The sequence below is a fragment of the Acinonyx jubatus genome, chromosome F2 (assembly GCF_027475565.1).
Source record: "Acinonyx jubatus isolate Ajub_Pintada_27869175 chromosome F2, VMU_Ajub_asm_v1.0, whole genome shotgun sequence".
Taxonomy (NCBI): Eukaryota; Metazoa; Chordata; class Mammalia; order Carnivora; family Felidae; genus Acinonyx; species Acinonyx jubatus.
Window position 1 is genome coordinate 52,618,924 of NC_069394.1, and position 16,439 is coordinate 52,635,362.

At 37.0% G+C, this 16,439-nt stretch overlaps 1 protein-coding gene across 5 annotated transcripts in view; it reads left to right on the forward strand.

Moving 5' to 3' along the window:
- Positions 1–14,030, forward strand: part of IMPA1 (inositol monophosphatase 1) — a 35,796-nt gene extending 21,766 nt beyond the window's left edge. For all 5 annotated transcript variants that reach the window (XM_027064312.2, XM_027064314.2, XM_027064313.2 and 2 more), the window contains 2 exons: positions 10,995–11,146; positions 12,051–14,030. In XM_027064312.2, coding sequence (XP_026920113.2) covers positions 10,995–11,146; positions 12,051–12,166 — 268 coding nt within the window. In that variant the 3' untranslated portion in view covers positions 12,167–14,030. The remainder of the gene's footprint in view (positions 1–10,994; positions 11,147–12,050) is intronic.
- The last annotated feature ends 2,409 nt before the right edge of the window (positions 14,031–16,439 follow it).

A 16,439-nucleotide genomic window follows, 5' to 3' on the forward strand; every position in this document is an offset into this window, starting at 1 on the left:
TTATAGAGTTGGAGTTTCTGGTGGTGGTCTCTGGTCCTTTATAATCTTTGTTGCTTTTGGTATTTATTTATATATATATATTTTTTCATCTTTTCTCCCTTCAGAGAGTCCCCCTTAAAATTTCTTGCAGGGCTGGTTTAGTGGTCACAAACTCCTTTAATTTTTGTTTGGGAAACTTTTTATCTTTTCTTCTATTTTGAATGACAGTCTTGCTGGATAAAGAATTCTTGGCTGCATATTTTTCTGTTTCAGCACATTGAATATGGGATACAGAATTATTAACTATAGTTACCATGTAATATATTATATCCCCATGAATTATTTTATAACTGGAAATTTAAACCTTTGGACCCCCTTTATCCATCTTGTTCACCCTCAACCCCTGGCACCCACCAATCTGTTTTCTGTATCTAAGCTTGGTTGTTGTTTTGTTTTGTTTTAATGTTTATTTTAGAAGGAGAGAGAGCACGTGCACGCAAGCACAGGGGAGGGGCAGAGAGAGGGAGACAGAATCTGAAGCTGGCTCTAGGCTCTGAGCTTTCAGCACAGAGCCTGATGCCGGGTTTGAACTCAAGAACTGCAAGATCATGCCCTGAGCCGAAGCCAGATGCTTAACCAACTGAGCTACCCAAATGCTCCATATTTTGTTTTGTTTTTACATTGCACATATACATGGAATAACCAGTCTTATTGGACTCCCCCCAAGAAGTACAGCTTCCTTGAAGCTGTGCGGTTAGGTTCTACTTTTTTTCTAGTGCCTTCTCTGTAAAGAGAAGTCTTTACATACATAATCTTGCAGGACTATGAATTACCAAATTCTTACCTGTTTTCAGAATTTTTGTATTTGTTGTCTCACTTTTTCTTTCTTAGGGTAGTTAGCTTCCCTGGGGCTGCCAGGTTAGGGTCTGCATATTTTCCAGTTCCTTCCATAGTAGGGCTATGAATTACCAAATCCTTATATGTGTTCAACATATTTGTATTTGTTGTCTCACTTCCTGTTTAAGGTAGTTTTGTCTGTGTTCCTTCTGGGTCCTCTGTTCCCTTCTTGCGACAGTCTTTTCTGCCTCCTCTCCCCAACTTAGCAGCTACAAGCTTTCGATGCTCTGTTAGGATTTTGTTTGTTTGTTTGTTTGTTTTTCCCTTTACTTACAGGTAGTTTGAAAATTTGTGTTTTCTGGATCCTAGAACTGCTGAAGGAATTGATCCTGTGGGTTTTATTTGTCCTTGTTGATTTTTATTTTGCTTTTTGTGGAAAGATAATATGGGGTTTTAAAATCAGAATGCCAGGAGCACCTGAGTGGCTCAGTTGGTTGAGTGTCTGACTTCAGCTCGGGTCATGATCCCACCGTTTGTGGGTTTGAACCTCGCAGCAGGCTCGTTGCTGTCAGTGCGGAGTCCATTTTGGATCCTCTGTTCCCTGCCCCCCCCCCCATCTCTGCCCCTCCCCTGCTCATGCTCTCTCTGTCAAAAATAAATAATAAACATTAAGAAATAGAAATCAGGATGCCACTATTATTCCCCAAACCGGAGTGCTTCTTTAATGGAAGTTTTGTAAATGAAGAAATTCAAAGCAAATATTACAGTTATATACATTTGTCCTTAAAAGAGAAGCTAGAGTTTTGAGATTCCTAAATTTAATGTAGTTAATGTCTATGTTAAGTACCATTTCTCTGACCTTTATTGTAGTTGTTATCATGAAAAAAAAGACAATACTAACCACAGATTTTTGTATTTTATTTCACTATCAATTGTTTGTACCTTTTTCCTTCTGAAAATATCATTCTGAGAACTGACCAAAGAACATCTGAAAATGCAGACTTATTTGTAGGTGAGTTGACTAAGGTTCAGAGAGATGTGAGATAAGGTAGATGTGGTATAAGGTAGATGGAGATGTGACTAGAACCCTGACTTCCAGACCATTTCTCTTCCTTCAACATTAGACTTTTCTTTTTAGGAGTCAAGACATTCCATGTATAGTTTGGCCATTGTACAAAGTATAATTCTAGGCTGTAAATCTGTGATCTATATAGTAATAAAATAGAAGAGAAGAGTTTGTCAAGAAGGTATAGGACCAGGGCGCCTGGGTGGCTCAGTCGGTTAAGCGTCCAACTTCAGCTCAGGTCATGATCTCACAGTCCATGAGTTCGAGCCCCACGTCGGGCTCTGTGCTGATAGCTCAGAGCCTGGAGCCTGTTTCAGATTCTGTGTCTCCCTTGCTCTCTGACCCTTCCCCATTCATGCTCTCTTTCTGTCTCAAAAATAAATGTTAAAAAAGAAAAAGAAAAAAGAAGGTATAGGACCTAGGGGTGCCTGGCTGGCTCAGTCTGTAGAGCATGTGATTCTTGATCTTGGGGTTGCAAGTTCAAGCCCCATGTTGGACATGGAGCCTACTTAGAAAAAAAAGCTATAAAACCTCCCAGAATGATGTCCTTGAGGGAAGAGCAGTAGGATTTTAAAAAAGCTTGCAGCTATGATGTGCTGTTTTAAAGCAAGGACTTTAACTGTGGGAAAATAAAATGGTTATGTTATTCATAAAGGAGCTGCAAGCACTCTACAACTTTAACCTTTTATGTTTCCATTGAAGTCAAAAGTAAACAGTGTGACCTTTTAGTTTTGGATTTTCTTAAAATTATAAAGAAATATGCCAGGAAAATATTACCAAGGAGAAATGCTAATTTATTGATTTTTTTTTTCTGTGATCTTTTGTATTTTGCTGATTCTTGAGTTTTTCAATGTGAATTCAGAAGGGTTACACACACACACACACACACACACACACACACACACACACAAAACTAAAGGGAGTCATAATTTGAATGCATGCCTTAAACAAGTAGGAACAGTCTAATAGGTTCCTAATTAGGAAATGACATTTATGAGGCAAAGTTAAATCCTTATGCGTCTGTTTCCTTTAATTTTGGGAGACTTACTTAGGTGAAATGCACTGTTTGTTTACTGCTGTGTTTTCTGGCATCATGGTTTAGGGAATAATTTCATCTTAAATATAGTCTATGAGGTCCTTTTATATGCTCGGCACTCTCCCAGGTGCTTTACATCAGTTTATTATGACTATTAAAACAGTGGTTCAAAATAAGTTGGTATCCCCATTTTGATGACAAGAAGAGTAAAACATGAAAAGGAAACTTTTTCAAGATTATAGTTTTAAGCAGTGGCACAAACTCAAATCTCTAAGAAGAACTATCTTCAGTATCACAATTCTATAGAAGCATCAGACTAAGATAGGATTCCGAACACATTTGTACAATGTAGACCATAGCCTTAATTATTTGGTAATTGAGTACTCTCTGGTAATATTTGTCTGGAAAAGAATGTTCTTTCTGACTATAAGACTCCTTGCCTGAGAGCCCATTGTATTTATTAGAAATGGACAGAAGCATTACCAGTATGTATCGCTATTGTTCCTCCAGCCTACAATTCTATCTGAATAGAATACCAAGGGGTTATTCATGAAAGATCTTGGTATTTGCTTTCTAGGACATGAGCTATGGACCATCACATGTACCGTGGGACAAGGGAGAAAATATGCCATTCTTCATATAAACTAACAAAAGCCACTAAAGTTAATTTGGTTTTATGTATTTGGAAAGCAAACATCCGTTTAACATTTGTTACTAGTTCTTTCTTAAATTTGATATACAGTAAGACAAAGGCAGTAAAACCTTTGACATCAAATTTTAATCATTTTTAAATTGCTTTGGTACAAAGGATGTACTGAGGTACAATGTTATTTTTTTCATATTTTAGATACAAAATAAATACATTAGTCATAAATTCCTGTTTCTTTTTAAAATTTTTGTGTTTTTTTAATTGAAGTATAAACGTATGGTAATAGATTAGCTTCAGGTGTACAACATAATGATTCATCAATTCTGTATCTTAGTGCTCACCATGGTAAGTATAGTCACCATTTGTCACCAAACAATGTACAGAATTATTGATTTTGTTCCCTATGCTGTACTTTTCATTTCCGTGAGTTATTTCATAACTGTAAACCTGTTTTCTTAATCCCTTTTATCTATTTCAGCCATCCCTCCACCCACCTCCCCTCTGGCAACCATTATTTTATTCTCTATTTCTAAGAATCTATTTTTGTTCATTTGTTTTGTTTTTTAGATTCCACATATATTGAAATCATATGGTATTTGTCTTTCTCTAGCTTATTTTGCTTTGTGTAATACCTTCTAGGTCCATGCATATTATCACAAATGTCAAGTCTCATTCTTTTTTATGGCTGAATAATATCCCATTATGTCTGTCTATTCTATTTCCCATCTTCTTTATCCATTCACCTGTTGAAAGACCCTTGGGTCGCATCCGTATCTTGGCTATTGTAAATAATGCTGCAGTAAACATAAGGATACATACATCTTTTTGAATTAGCGTTTTCATTTTCTTTAGGTAGTGCATCCAGTAGTGCAATTGCTGGGTTGTATGCTATTTCTATTTTAATTTTTTTGAGGACCTCTCATACTGTTTTCCACAGTAGCTGTGCCAATTTAAATGCACGAGAGTTCCTTTATGTGAATGCTGCAGCTAGGACTCCTAGTAGCATGTTTAAGAAAAGTGGTCTTGTTCCTGTGCTCAGAAGAAAAGCTTTCTCAGGGGTGCCTGGATGGCTTAGTCAGTTAAGCATCCAAATTTGGCTCAGGTTAGGATCTCACGGCTTGTGGATTCAAGCCCTGTGTCGGGCTCTGTGCTGACAGCTCGGATCCTGGAGCCTGCTTTAGATTCTATGTCTCCCTCTCTCTCTCTGCCCCTCCTCTGCTCATGCTCTGTCTTCCTCTCTCTCTCAAAAAATAAACATTAAATTTTTTAAGAAGAAAAGCAGGGCATCAGTATTTCACCACAGTATGATGTTATCTGTGGGCTTTTCATATATGGCCTTTATTATGTTGAGGTATGTTCCCTGTAAACCGATTTCGCTGAAGATTTTTAACATGAACGGATGTTGAAAATTGTCACGTGCTTTTTCTGCATCTGTTGGGATGATCATGTGATTTTTATCTTTCATTTTGTGGATGTGCTGTATCACATTGATTGATTTGCAAATATTAAACCATCTTTGCATCCTTGGAATGAATCCCACTTGGTCATGGTGAATGATCATTTTAATGTATTGTTGAATGTGGTTTGCTAATATATTGAGGATTTTTGCATGTTCATCAGCGATAATCGCCTATAGTGTTCTTCTTTTATAATGTCTTTGTCTAGTTTTGGTATCAGAGTAATGCTGGCCTCACAGAATGAATTTGGGAGTTTTCCTCCTTCTGTTCTTTAGAATACTTTGAGAAGAATATGTATTGTGTGTGTGTGTGTGTGTGTGTGTGTGTGTGTGTGTGTGTATTTTCTTTTAGTATTGACTCTTTAAATATTTGGTACAATTCACCTGTGACTGCATCTGGTTCTAGACTTTTGTTTGTTGGGAGTTTGATTACTGATTCAATTTCGTTGCTAGTTACTGGTGTGTTCAAATTTTCTATTTCTTCCTCATTTAGGTATGGAAGTTTATAGGTTTCTAAGAATTTATTCATCTAGGTTGCCCAGTTTGTTGGCATATGATTTTTCATAATATTCTTATAATCCACTGTATTTCTGTGCTATAAGTTGTTTATCCACCTTCATTTCTGATTGAGTCCTTTGTTTTTGTTGATGAATCTGGCTAAAGGTTTGTCGGTTTTGCCTTTGTGGAGAACCAATTTGGTGTCATTGAACTTTTCCATGGTTATTTTTAGTCTCTGTTTTATTTCTGCTCTAGTCTTAATATTTCCTTCTATTAGCTTTGGGCCATATACTTTGTCTATATTTCTTAATTTAAGGGTTTGTAAGGTGTTTGGGATTTTTGTTTCTTGAGTTAGACCTGTATTGCTATAAATTTCCCTCTTAAAATTCATTTTTGCTGCATCCCAAAGATTTTGTACAGTTGTATTTCTCATTTATCTCCATGTATTTTTACTTCCTCTTTGATTTCTTGGTTGACCTATTGATTGTTTAGTAGCATATTGTTTAGTCTCTGTGTATTTGTATTCTTTGCAGGTTTTTTCTTGTAATTGATTTCTAGTTTCACACTGTTGTAGCCAGAAAAGATGCTTGATAGTATTTCAATCTTGAATTTATAGACATTTGTTTTATGGTCTAACATGTCCTGGAGAATGTTCTATGTGCACTTGAAAACAACGTGTATTCTGTTTTCAGATGAAATGTTTCGTATATATGTTAGGTCCACTGGTCCAATGTGCCATTCAGGATGCTGTTTCCCGTTAACTTTCTGTCTGGATGGCATATACATTGATGTAAGTGTTGTGTTAAAGGCCCCTACCATTATTGTATTACTGTCAAATTCTCCGTTTAGGTCTGTTAGTAATTGCTTTATATATTTGGATGTTCCAATGATGGGTGCATAGATATTTACAATTATTAACCCTGTTTTTAAATTTTTCCCTTTATCATTATATGATGCCCTTCTTTGTCTTTTGTTACAGTCTTTGTTTTAAAGTCTGTTTTGTGGGATATAAATATTGCTGCTCAGGCTTTTTTTCCACTTCTGTTTGCATGGAACCTTTTTCCATTTTTTAAGTGGTCTAAAGTGAGCCTCTTACAGGTGGCAAATGGATAGGTCTTTTTTTTTTTTTTAATCTGTTCATTTACCCTGTATCTTTTGATTGTAACATTTAGTCCTTTTATATTAAAAGTAACTATCCATAGGTATGTACTTATTGCCGTTTTTTGTGCCTTATTTTCTGGTTCTTCAATATTCCTTTCTTCTCTTGCTCTCTCTTGTGGTTTGATGGCCTTTAGTATTATGCTTGGATTCCTTCCTCTTTTTTTGTGTTTTCCTATTTATTATAGGTTTTTGATTTGTGGTTGCCATTAGATTCCTATATAAAATCTTATGGGTGTAGCAGTTTATATAAAGTTGATGATTGCTTAAGTTTAAACATATTCTAAAAGCACTAAATATTTACTTCCCCACCCTTGTTTTATGAATGTCATATATATATATGAATATTTTTTTTTAAGTTTATTCATTCATTTTGAGAGAGAGAGAGAGAGCAAGAGCATGAGCAGGGGAGGGGCAGAGAGAGAGAATCTTAAGCAGGCCCTACACTCTCAGTGTAGAGCCCAGTGTGGGGCTCGAACTCCCGAACCGTGAGGTCATGGCCTGAGCTGAAATCAAGTCAGACACTTAACTGACTGAGCCACCCACGCACCCCACGAATGTCATATTTTATGTCATTTTATTTATGTGTATCCCTTGACTCATTTTGTATATTTTACTACTTTCATGTGTTTTTTTACCTCCATACTGGTTTTATAAGTGATTTACCTGCCTTTATTATATGTTTGCATTTATCTGTGAAATTTTTTCTTTCATAATTTTCTTATTATTATGGCCTTTTCTTTCCAGTCAGGATTCCCTTCAACATTTTGTGTAAGTCAAGTTTGGTGGTGATAAACTCCTTTAACTTCTGTTTGTCTAGGAAACTCTTTATCTCTCCTGTTCCAAACAGTTCTGTTGCTGGGTAGAATATTCTGGTTGCAGATACTTTCCTGTAAGCACTTTGACTGTATCATGACATTACCTTCTGGCCTGCAAGTTTCTGCCAAAAAGTCAGCCAGTAGCCTTATGGAGTTCCCCATGTATGCAACTGTTTTTTGCTCTTGCTTTTAAAATTCTTTTAATAATTAACATGGCAAGGGGCACCTAGTTGGCTCAGTTGGTTGAATGTCCAACTTTGGCTCAGGTCATGATCTCCCAGCTCGTGAGTTCGAGCCCTGCATCAGCCTCTGTGCTGACAGCTCAGAGCCTAGAGCCTGTTTCAGATTCTGGGTCTCCCTCTCTGCCCCTCCCTCACTCATTCTCCCTCTCTCAAAAATAAATAAACTTTAAAAAAAATTTTTAAAAATAACATGGCAAAAATGATGTAGGGAGGTGTGGACTTCCTTGGGTTCATCTTGTTGGAGGGTCTCTGCTTCCTATATATGGATGTCTGTTTCTTTCAGGTTATGGAAGTTTTCAGCTGTAATTTATTCAAATAAGTTTTCTGCCCCTTCTTGCTTCTCCTTCAGAGAACTAATGTTATTATGCCTGATGAAATCGTTGAGGGAAATGAAATGCTTTCCATTTCCCTGTCTTCCAGATCACCAGTCTGTTCTTGTGCATCCTCCATTCTGTCGTTGATTCCCTCTAGCATGGATTGAGTTCTTCATCTCTGATTGGTCGTTTTTATATTTTTTCTCTGTCAAAGATCTCAGGGATCTTCTACTTTTTTTTTCTCCCAAGTCCAGTGAGTATCTTTATGGCCATTACTTTGTATTCTTTATCAGGCATATTGTTTATCTCCATTTCATTTAGCCTTTTTGCTGTGATTTTTTTTTTTTGTCCTTGTCCTTTCATTTGGAACATAGACAAAATGAGGAGACAGGACTAACTCTCTGTGTTTATTTCTGTGTATGAGGAAGGTCTGTTTCCTGCTCTTGAGAGAAGTGGCCTTGTGAAGGGAAGTTTGTGGTGCCATGTAGCACAATGCCCCTTGGTCACCAGAACCAGGCAATCCTGGGATATCTTCTCTGGGGGCTGTGCACACCCTACTGTTGTGGCTGAGTCACGTTTGCCTTTAATCCAGTTGGCTGCAATAACCTATTGTGTGTGCTGTGGGCACACCGTGCTGGGTTTGGTCACTGCATGCTTGTATGTGGGAGGTGTCTGCACCTACTCTGCCCTAGCTGTGGGCCCACCAAAGGGCAGAACACTCTCCCTGTGGGGCTCCCTGAGAGGCTTTCTTCGGAAGGGGTGAGCAGCCATACTAGATGTCTATACCCAGTCTTGTCTGCTGTAGCTGTAGGCTCACCAGGTGCAGGGCACCCTTCCTGGGTGGTCAGCTAAAAGGTTTGGCTGCTGGAACTGTGGGTGTGCTGGTGTGTGGGGTTATCTACCCCTCTATCCAAGGGAGAGTCACTTGGTCCCTGCCCAGGCTGCTTGCAGGATGTGGTGGGGCAGGAGCTGCATTTGGGGAATGCCTGTCGAGTTGTGGGAGGACTTGTATGGGGTGGGTCTGCAGGTGAATGTGGGGGTGGGGCAGGTGGTTCTAGCAAAATAGAAGGAGAATGCACAAGTTCCCACATGTATCTGGCTATTTAAGCTGGGGGAGATGAAGGGAAGTGGTGCCTGCCTTCACTTTTGTTCTTGGAGAAGTTTCCTGAAGATGTGTCATTGCACCACATGTTTTGTGATAGTAAATAAATCTATCCACATATACCACAGGCACTTTTCAAGCTACTGCTTCTATGCTGTGTCTAGGCTGAGATATTTAGTATGGGTTACTTATTTTGGGTTGTTTTAGGGTAGAGACTGTTTCCTATTGTCCTCCAGCTCTTCCAGAACTAAGCCTGCTCATTTTAAAAGTACCTGGGGTTAAACCCCACTGATTTTAAAAGCTTGTGAAGTTAAGCCCCACTCATCTTCAGGGCCAAATGTTACAGGGACTTGTCTTCCCGGTGTGTTTCCACAATGCCTAGGGTACATGGCACAGAGCCTGATCATCTCACTTCTCCATGCTTGTGGTGACCTTCCTGTTTGTGGTGACCTTCCTGTTTGTGGTTAGCCTCACCAGAGGGCTTTGGTTCCCAACTGCATGTCTGCCCCTTTTACCCTTTTGGTCTGGTCTCTCTATGATTAAGCTCTGTTCTGCCAGACTCTGGGTCCTTGTTCAGTTCGTTGCACAAATGTAGCTGTTGGCTTGGTGTGTCTGTAGGGAAGGTTGAGCTCAGGATCCTCCTAGTGTGCCATCTTCCAGCTCTCCCCCAACTCCTGTTACTTCCTTTTCTGTGAACAGATAGCATTGCCTTATATTCAGAAATTTAAACAATTACAAAAGGAATTTGAGGAAAAACCATTTGAAAATTACTTGCAGACATGATGAACCCTTTTTCTTAAACATTTCAGTGTGTGTTCCTTTAATAAGGGGGATACTCCCTAACATAACTACAGTTATAAAAATCAGGAAATTAATGGCGATATATTACCTAATATAGTGGCCTTACGCAAATTTTGAAAAATAGATCCAAGATCCAATCTAGGATCAAACATTGCACTTAATTGTCATTTCTCATCAATTGTCTTTAATCTGGAACTATTGCTTAGTCTTTGTCTTTTATGATCTTGCTATTTTTGAAGAATGTAGGCCAGTTATTTTGTAGTATGTCCCTTGATTTGGGTTTGTCTGGCTTTCTCAAGATGAAAGTTACATAGGGACATCTGGGTGGCTCAGTTGATCGTCTGACTTTGGCTCAGGTCATGATCTCATAGTTTGTGGGTTCAGGCCCTGCATTGGGCTTTGTGCTGACACTCTCTGCTCCTTCCCCACTTGTGCGCGCTCTCTCTCTCTCTCTCTCTCTCTCAAGAATAAATAAACATTAAAAAAAATTTTTTTTTGAGAAAACAAAAGATTAGAGTTACATTTTTGTCAGGAATGCCAGACAAGCAATGTTGTCTCTCAGTGCATCATAGGAGGAGGTCCTTGATACCTTTTTGTCCCATTGGTGATAATAAATTATATCACTTGATAGTGGTAGACCATTATAAAGAAGGTTTCCCATTATAAATGCAGGCATATCGCAGAGATATTGCAGGTTTGGTCCTAGACCACAGCAAAAAGGCCAGTCAGATGAATTTCTTGTTTTTTTCCGGTGCATATAAATTATGTGTTTATTTTACCATGGTATATTAAGTGTACAACAGCATTATGTCTAAAAAGGCAGTGTGCATACCTTAATACTTTATTGCTAAAAAATGCTAATCATCTGAGCTCATCATAATCACTGATCACTGTAACAAATGATGAAACAAATCATGAAATAATTTTTTTTTAACATTCTCCATATTCACTCAAATTCTCTCAATCAACCCTTAAACTAAAGGAGGAACCTGTTTGAAAGTTTTTTTTTCAATCTTATTTTTAAATGTTATTTGGTAGGATCCGAGGTGTTGGAACAGCAGCTATTAATATGTGCCTTGTGGCAACTGGCGTTGCAGATGCATATTATGAAATGGGAATTCACTGCTGGGATATGGCAGGAGCTGGCATCATTGTTACCGAAGCTGGTGGAGTGCTAATGGATGTGACAGGTAAAATGATGGGACGCTGAAGCATTTTTCTCTCTGTTGGACTTTCCTTTAGTTACAGCTTTTTTCTTTTAATGTTTAACATGTACTACACTTCACCTGTTGAAGGCAAAACAAAAACAAGCCATGTGATTTTCTGCAAAATCAGGATATCAAATTTTGACAGGCAAGGAGGATAAAAAGCTAATTGTAATGTGGGACTAATAATGATAGATGGCTAAGCCTTTTTAAAGGTACCAGGAACTCTTGAGAAGCTATTAGAAAAGTAGAGAAGGTCACTGAATCTGAGGATTGTACCAAGAGCTCTTTGAATGGTGATCATGGTGGTAGTTGACAGTGAACTGTCTCCACCATCACTTTGTGCCTTGGGCCTAGAGATGCTGACTGCTTGCTTTGAACTGATGAAGTTTTTTACAGTGAACAGTGAACCAGGCCCAGAAGTATTCACCAGTGATCTGGGAGAAAGGCAACGAAGAAGGGAATGGAAGAAGAGTGGTATGAAATGCTTTGGAGGCAAATTTCATGAACATAGGTTCCCAAACATTAAAGAGGTAGTAAGAGTAATAAAAAGAATTGAAAAAGAACACACAAAAGAAGGAATAGATGAAACTAATATTACACTGATGTTAACTGGAATTTAAATAAAGACTAAAAACTATAAAGATAACATTTTTCAAACTGGTATGACAGACACCACAACCCCCTCAAAAAAAACCTGGTACTTATTAAAATACTCTTAAAACTCATTTATGCATCGCCAGAGCTTAAACATTATGGTTCTGCGACAGAGTAAAGGAAACTGAAAGTATTAAAATACTATGATTGACCATAGTACATATTGCTGTACTAGTTTTACAGGAATTCTTGTAGGAGATATAACCATTTTCCATATTTGGTTTGATTTTAGGTGAGCCATTTGACTTGATGTCACGAAGAATAATTGCTGCAAATAGTAAAACATTAGCAGAAAGGATAGCCAAAGAAATTCAAGTAGTACCGTTTCAAAGAGATGATGAAGATTAACTGCAACAGCCTCGCGTATTCAGTCACGGTTCCATCGCCCCTGTATTTGCTGACACACTGATGATGTTATAAAATTTAGGACGTTTATTTCAGATGTATAATACGATTGGCTTAAGTTGTCTTTGATATCCAGATTAAAAAATTGAAGTTTGTTGTATATTTTATTAAGACTAGGTATGCGAGAATACATGAAATGTTGCATTGTTTTAACAAACTTTGCTTGTGAGAGTGCACTTTGGGAAAGATATACAGGTAGTTGATAAGACAAAGTATCATTGACTGAAATAGCAGTTTAGAGTTTCTAAGTATATATGAGCCTCTGAAATTCTGACTGTGTACATAAGCATTCTTAACTACAAAGTCAACTTTTTGGAAAAAATTTTCTTTAGTTCCCAAAGCCATATTTAATTAAATTTGTAAGAATTGATGGGTCCTTCCTAGACCAAGGTTTTTTTTCTTTGCAGAGAACCTTGTTTTATTCATCAGTGTACATGTAGCACCTAGCAGAGTATTTGTTAAATATGGGCAGTCTAAAAATAAGCATTCAAAAGATATTTTGAAGGTAGCAATTCCTAGTTATACATAAAGCAATGAGCTCACCCTTTATTTTTACTTCAGGTGTTAAAGATGATCTCATCCTTTTCATATTTTACGGTATCATTCCTTTTAACTCTTCACATTGCCATATCATTTCAATTCCTGTACCATCAGGTATCCTTTCTACTTGTGGGCATTTCTGCAGTTAATGTTTTCCAAGACACTACAGTATTTGTTTGGAATCTTTTAAAGTCCCAATGTTTAAAAAAAAAAAAAAGTTTCAAAACATTATCAGGCATCTAATTTAAATTCTATAGTTAGAGTATAAAATTGTACTAAATTCAGGGGCTCCTGGGTGACTCAGTTGGTTAAGTGTCCGACCTCGGCTCAGGTCGTGATCTCACGGTTCGTGGGTTCGAGCCCCGCAGCGGGCTCTGTGCTGACAGCTCAGAGCCTAGAGCCTTCTACAGATTCTGTGTCTCCCTCATGCACTCTCTCAAAAACAACCAAACATTAAAAAAAACTGTACTAAATTCAATATTAATGTTTGAAAGTTGTTCCTACTGATCTTGTTGCGCACAGGAGACCTACAATCTGGCAGGTAAACTGTATTATTAATTGGTGTTTTTTTCCCCAAACTCCTTAATTTTGTTGCCACTGGATTCTATTCAGTCTTTAAATATTCCTTACTAGTCTTTGTCTTAGGAAACTCAAAGAAAATTGTTCTGGTTTTAAATAAGGTCAATTGGCTGCTTAGCCTTGTCCTTTGACACTTGAATAGACTATTAATTTTTGTTAGTCTCATGTGAACCTTGTATTTGATAAAAGGAAAAGTACATTTATAAAGTAGGGGATTATTGTGCACTTCATTATACTAAGATTTGAGTATTGTAATTATTTACTGTTGGTCATGTGCAGTAAAAATATACTGTATTCTGTGGTTAATTTTGCAGTTAAATTTATTTAAGATTCATAAAATTTTAAGTATAACTGAACATTGTTAAAGTTTATAGTTTATGTTTGAGATTTGTGTTGAGTTGTAAATGTTGATACTTGCAGTTGTGGCTGAATATATGTTCTTGGTTTTTTTTTGTCTAGAGTTTTCTCAACTTTTCTAAAAGTCTTTTAGAATAATTTTCCAAAAAGTAGCTTTTTTTCCCCTAAATGCAATTAATTAGATAATTTGTGGCTGAAATTTCTTTAGACATTGAAAAAAGAGGTTTGACAAGTGAGTTATCTGCCAATAGTTTGTAAACCTTCTAGCAGTTCCTTCTAGTATTTACCTTCATCATTTTAAAGGTATATTAAAGGATATTTAAAGGATATATTTAAAGGCTATATTCTGCTCTATACTTGACTTTATTCATTATTTAAACTTGCTGTTATGGAAGATGGGGATTTTGTACTTCTAACTCCCCCTTGAGCTACCTTTACATCCTCCTTTTCATCCTCTTATAGTAATTACTAATTTACTTAATATAATCTTTGTTATTAAGTTTATATTCAGTGTTCAAGGACTTTCACTGATTAACCAACTAGTATGTTATATCTTCTTACCTGTGTAATTTTTGTTCTTCCTGAGATTAACACATCATCCCCAAGATTATAAAACCTCTTTATTAACTGCTTTCTTTTCCTCCTATAGATACATCTTTTGGGGCCCTTTTCCATCTCTTCCAGTCTGAATTGGTTACTAAGTGTGTTCATAGTAGTCCTCCTGGGGCTTCTCTTTGCTTCTCTTATGTTCAGTCATCTGTGTCCTTCATTTTTTTTTGTGGCAGTCCCTTATTTTGCTGAGCCCATCTTCCAGGGGTTTTCCCTGAAAATGCACTTGAGAGGGAAAGTTTTGAAATCTCACAAGAAAATGTCTATTCCTTCATTGATAGTTTGGCTAGGTCTAGAATGCTAGGTTGAAAACAGTTTTCCCTCAGAATTTGCCTCTCTTTTGTTCAAAATTATTGATGAACAGTCTTTGAATTTGCAATCCATTAACAAGTAGTCCTTTTCTTTTTTTAAGTATATTTATTTTGAGAGTGTATGAGCAGGGGAGGGGTGGAGAGAGAGAATCCCAATGAGGGGCTCCATCTCACTAATTGTGAGATCATGACCTGAGCTGAAACCAAGAGGCAGGTGCTTAACTGAGCCAACCAGGTGCCCCACAAGTCTTTTTTATTGAAGATCTTAGAAAACTCCAGAAATCAAAAGAAAATCCTGAATTTCCTGGTGATAAGATTTGTCTTTTTTTTTTCTTCCCCCCATCCATTGTGCTAATCACATCCTTTCATTCTGGAAAGTTTAAGTCCTTTACTGTTTGGCTGCTTTAATACTTTCCTCTCTTCCTCATACTCTGTCCTCTTTTTCTGGAATTTCTCATATTTAGGTATTGGACCTCCTATGTTCATCGTCTTATTTTCTCTAACTTCTTTGCTTTTGTTTCCAAAGGATTTCCTTATCTTCCAGTCCTTCTATTAGCTTTTTTTTTTTTTAATGTTACTCTATCCCTTTATTCCCTACATTGTCCCTTTCAAGTTCCTCTGTTTTCGGGGGGTTTTTTTTTATGAAAATATTAAAATTTGTGGGTTGCATGTCAAGCACTGCTGATAGGGAAATCTATAGTCAAATACAAGGCAAGAAAACAGTATAAGGATTGAGTGGAGAAATAAAGTTAATTCACAGTCAATGGGATGGAAGATCCTTTTGGATTTTCTAAGTAGACAAAACTTTCTAATTAGTGTTTTTGGTGGTGTTACTAGAGGTAAGGTCAATGCAAAATCAATGTAAGGTAATCCTATGTATAAGCCACACCTAAGATAATATTTAATGAAATACATAATATTTTAAAAACTATCAGTTACCTAGGAATTAGTCTCATTAGACTAATGAAAGATGTGCAAGAGCTCTACACAGAAAAAATTACTGAGAAATTTCTGAACTCTGAATAGAGTAATAATACACATTGGTTTGAACACTAGTTTTTAGATATTCTTGTTAAATTGATGTAGATTCAGTGAAATCGACCAAAATCCTAATATTTTGGTGAGGACATAAGGTGGGAGGGTTAACAACTTACATGGAAATATAGAGAGCCAAAAATAGCAAAGACCATCTTAAAGCACAATAGTGAATTTAGAAGACTACACCACTAGGTATCAAAACTTGTTACAGAGCTACTGTAATTAGTGATATTAGCACAAGGATAGACAAATAGGAAATGGAATAGTGTTCAGAAATAGACTCAAACACAAACTAGATAGCTCTATGATAATTGTCAATGTAGTACAGGAAGGAAAGGATGATCTTTTCAGTAAGTGTATGGAATCAATATGAGCATCCAAAGGGGGAAAAAGCTTGATCACATCATGCACAAAAATCATAAATATGAAAAATAAAGCTTCTTAGAAGATAGAATATTTTCCTGTCCTTGGTAAGTAATGATTTGGTAAACAGGACACACAACATTGGCCATACAGGAAGATTGATTAATTGGGCCACATTAGGAACTTTTATCATCTAAACATACTAGTAGGAGATTCAGAGGGCAACCTCCAAAGTTTTCAATAATATGTCTGACAGATTCTTTCCAGATTATATAAATAACTCCTACTTATCAATGAAAAAGTGTAGTTGGGACTCTGGTACAAGATAGCTATATAGGAAGACCCTGAACTCCCCTCTTCCACATACCATATCTATACCTATATGTAAACCAATTCCTCCTGAAGAACTGAGGGCTGAC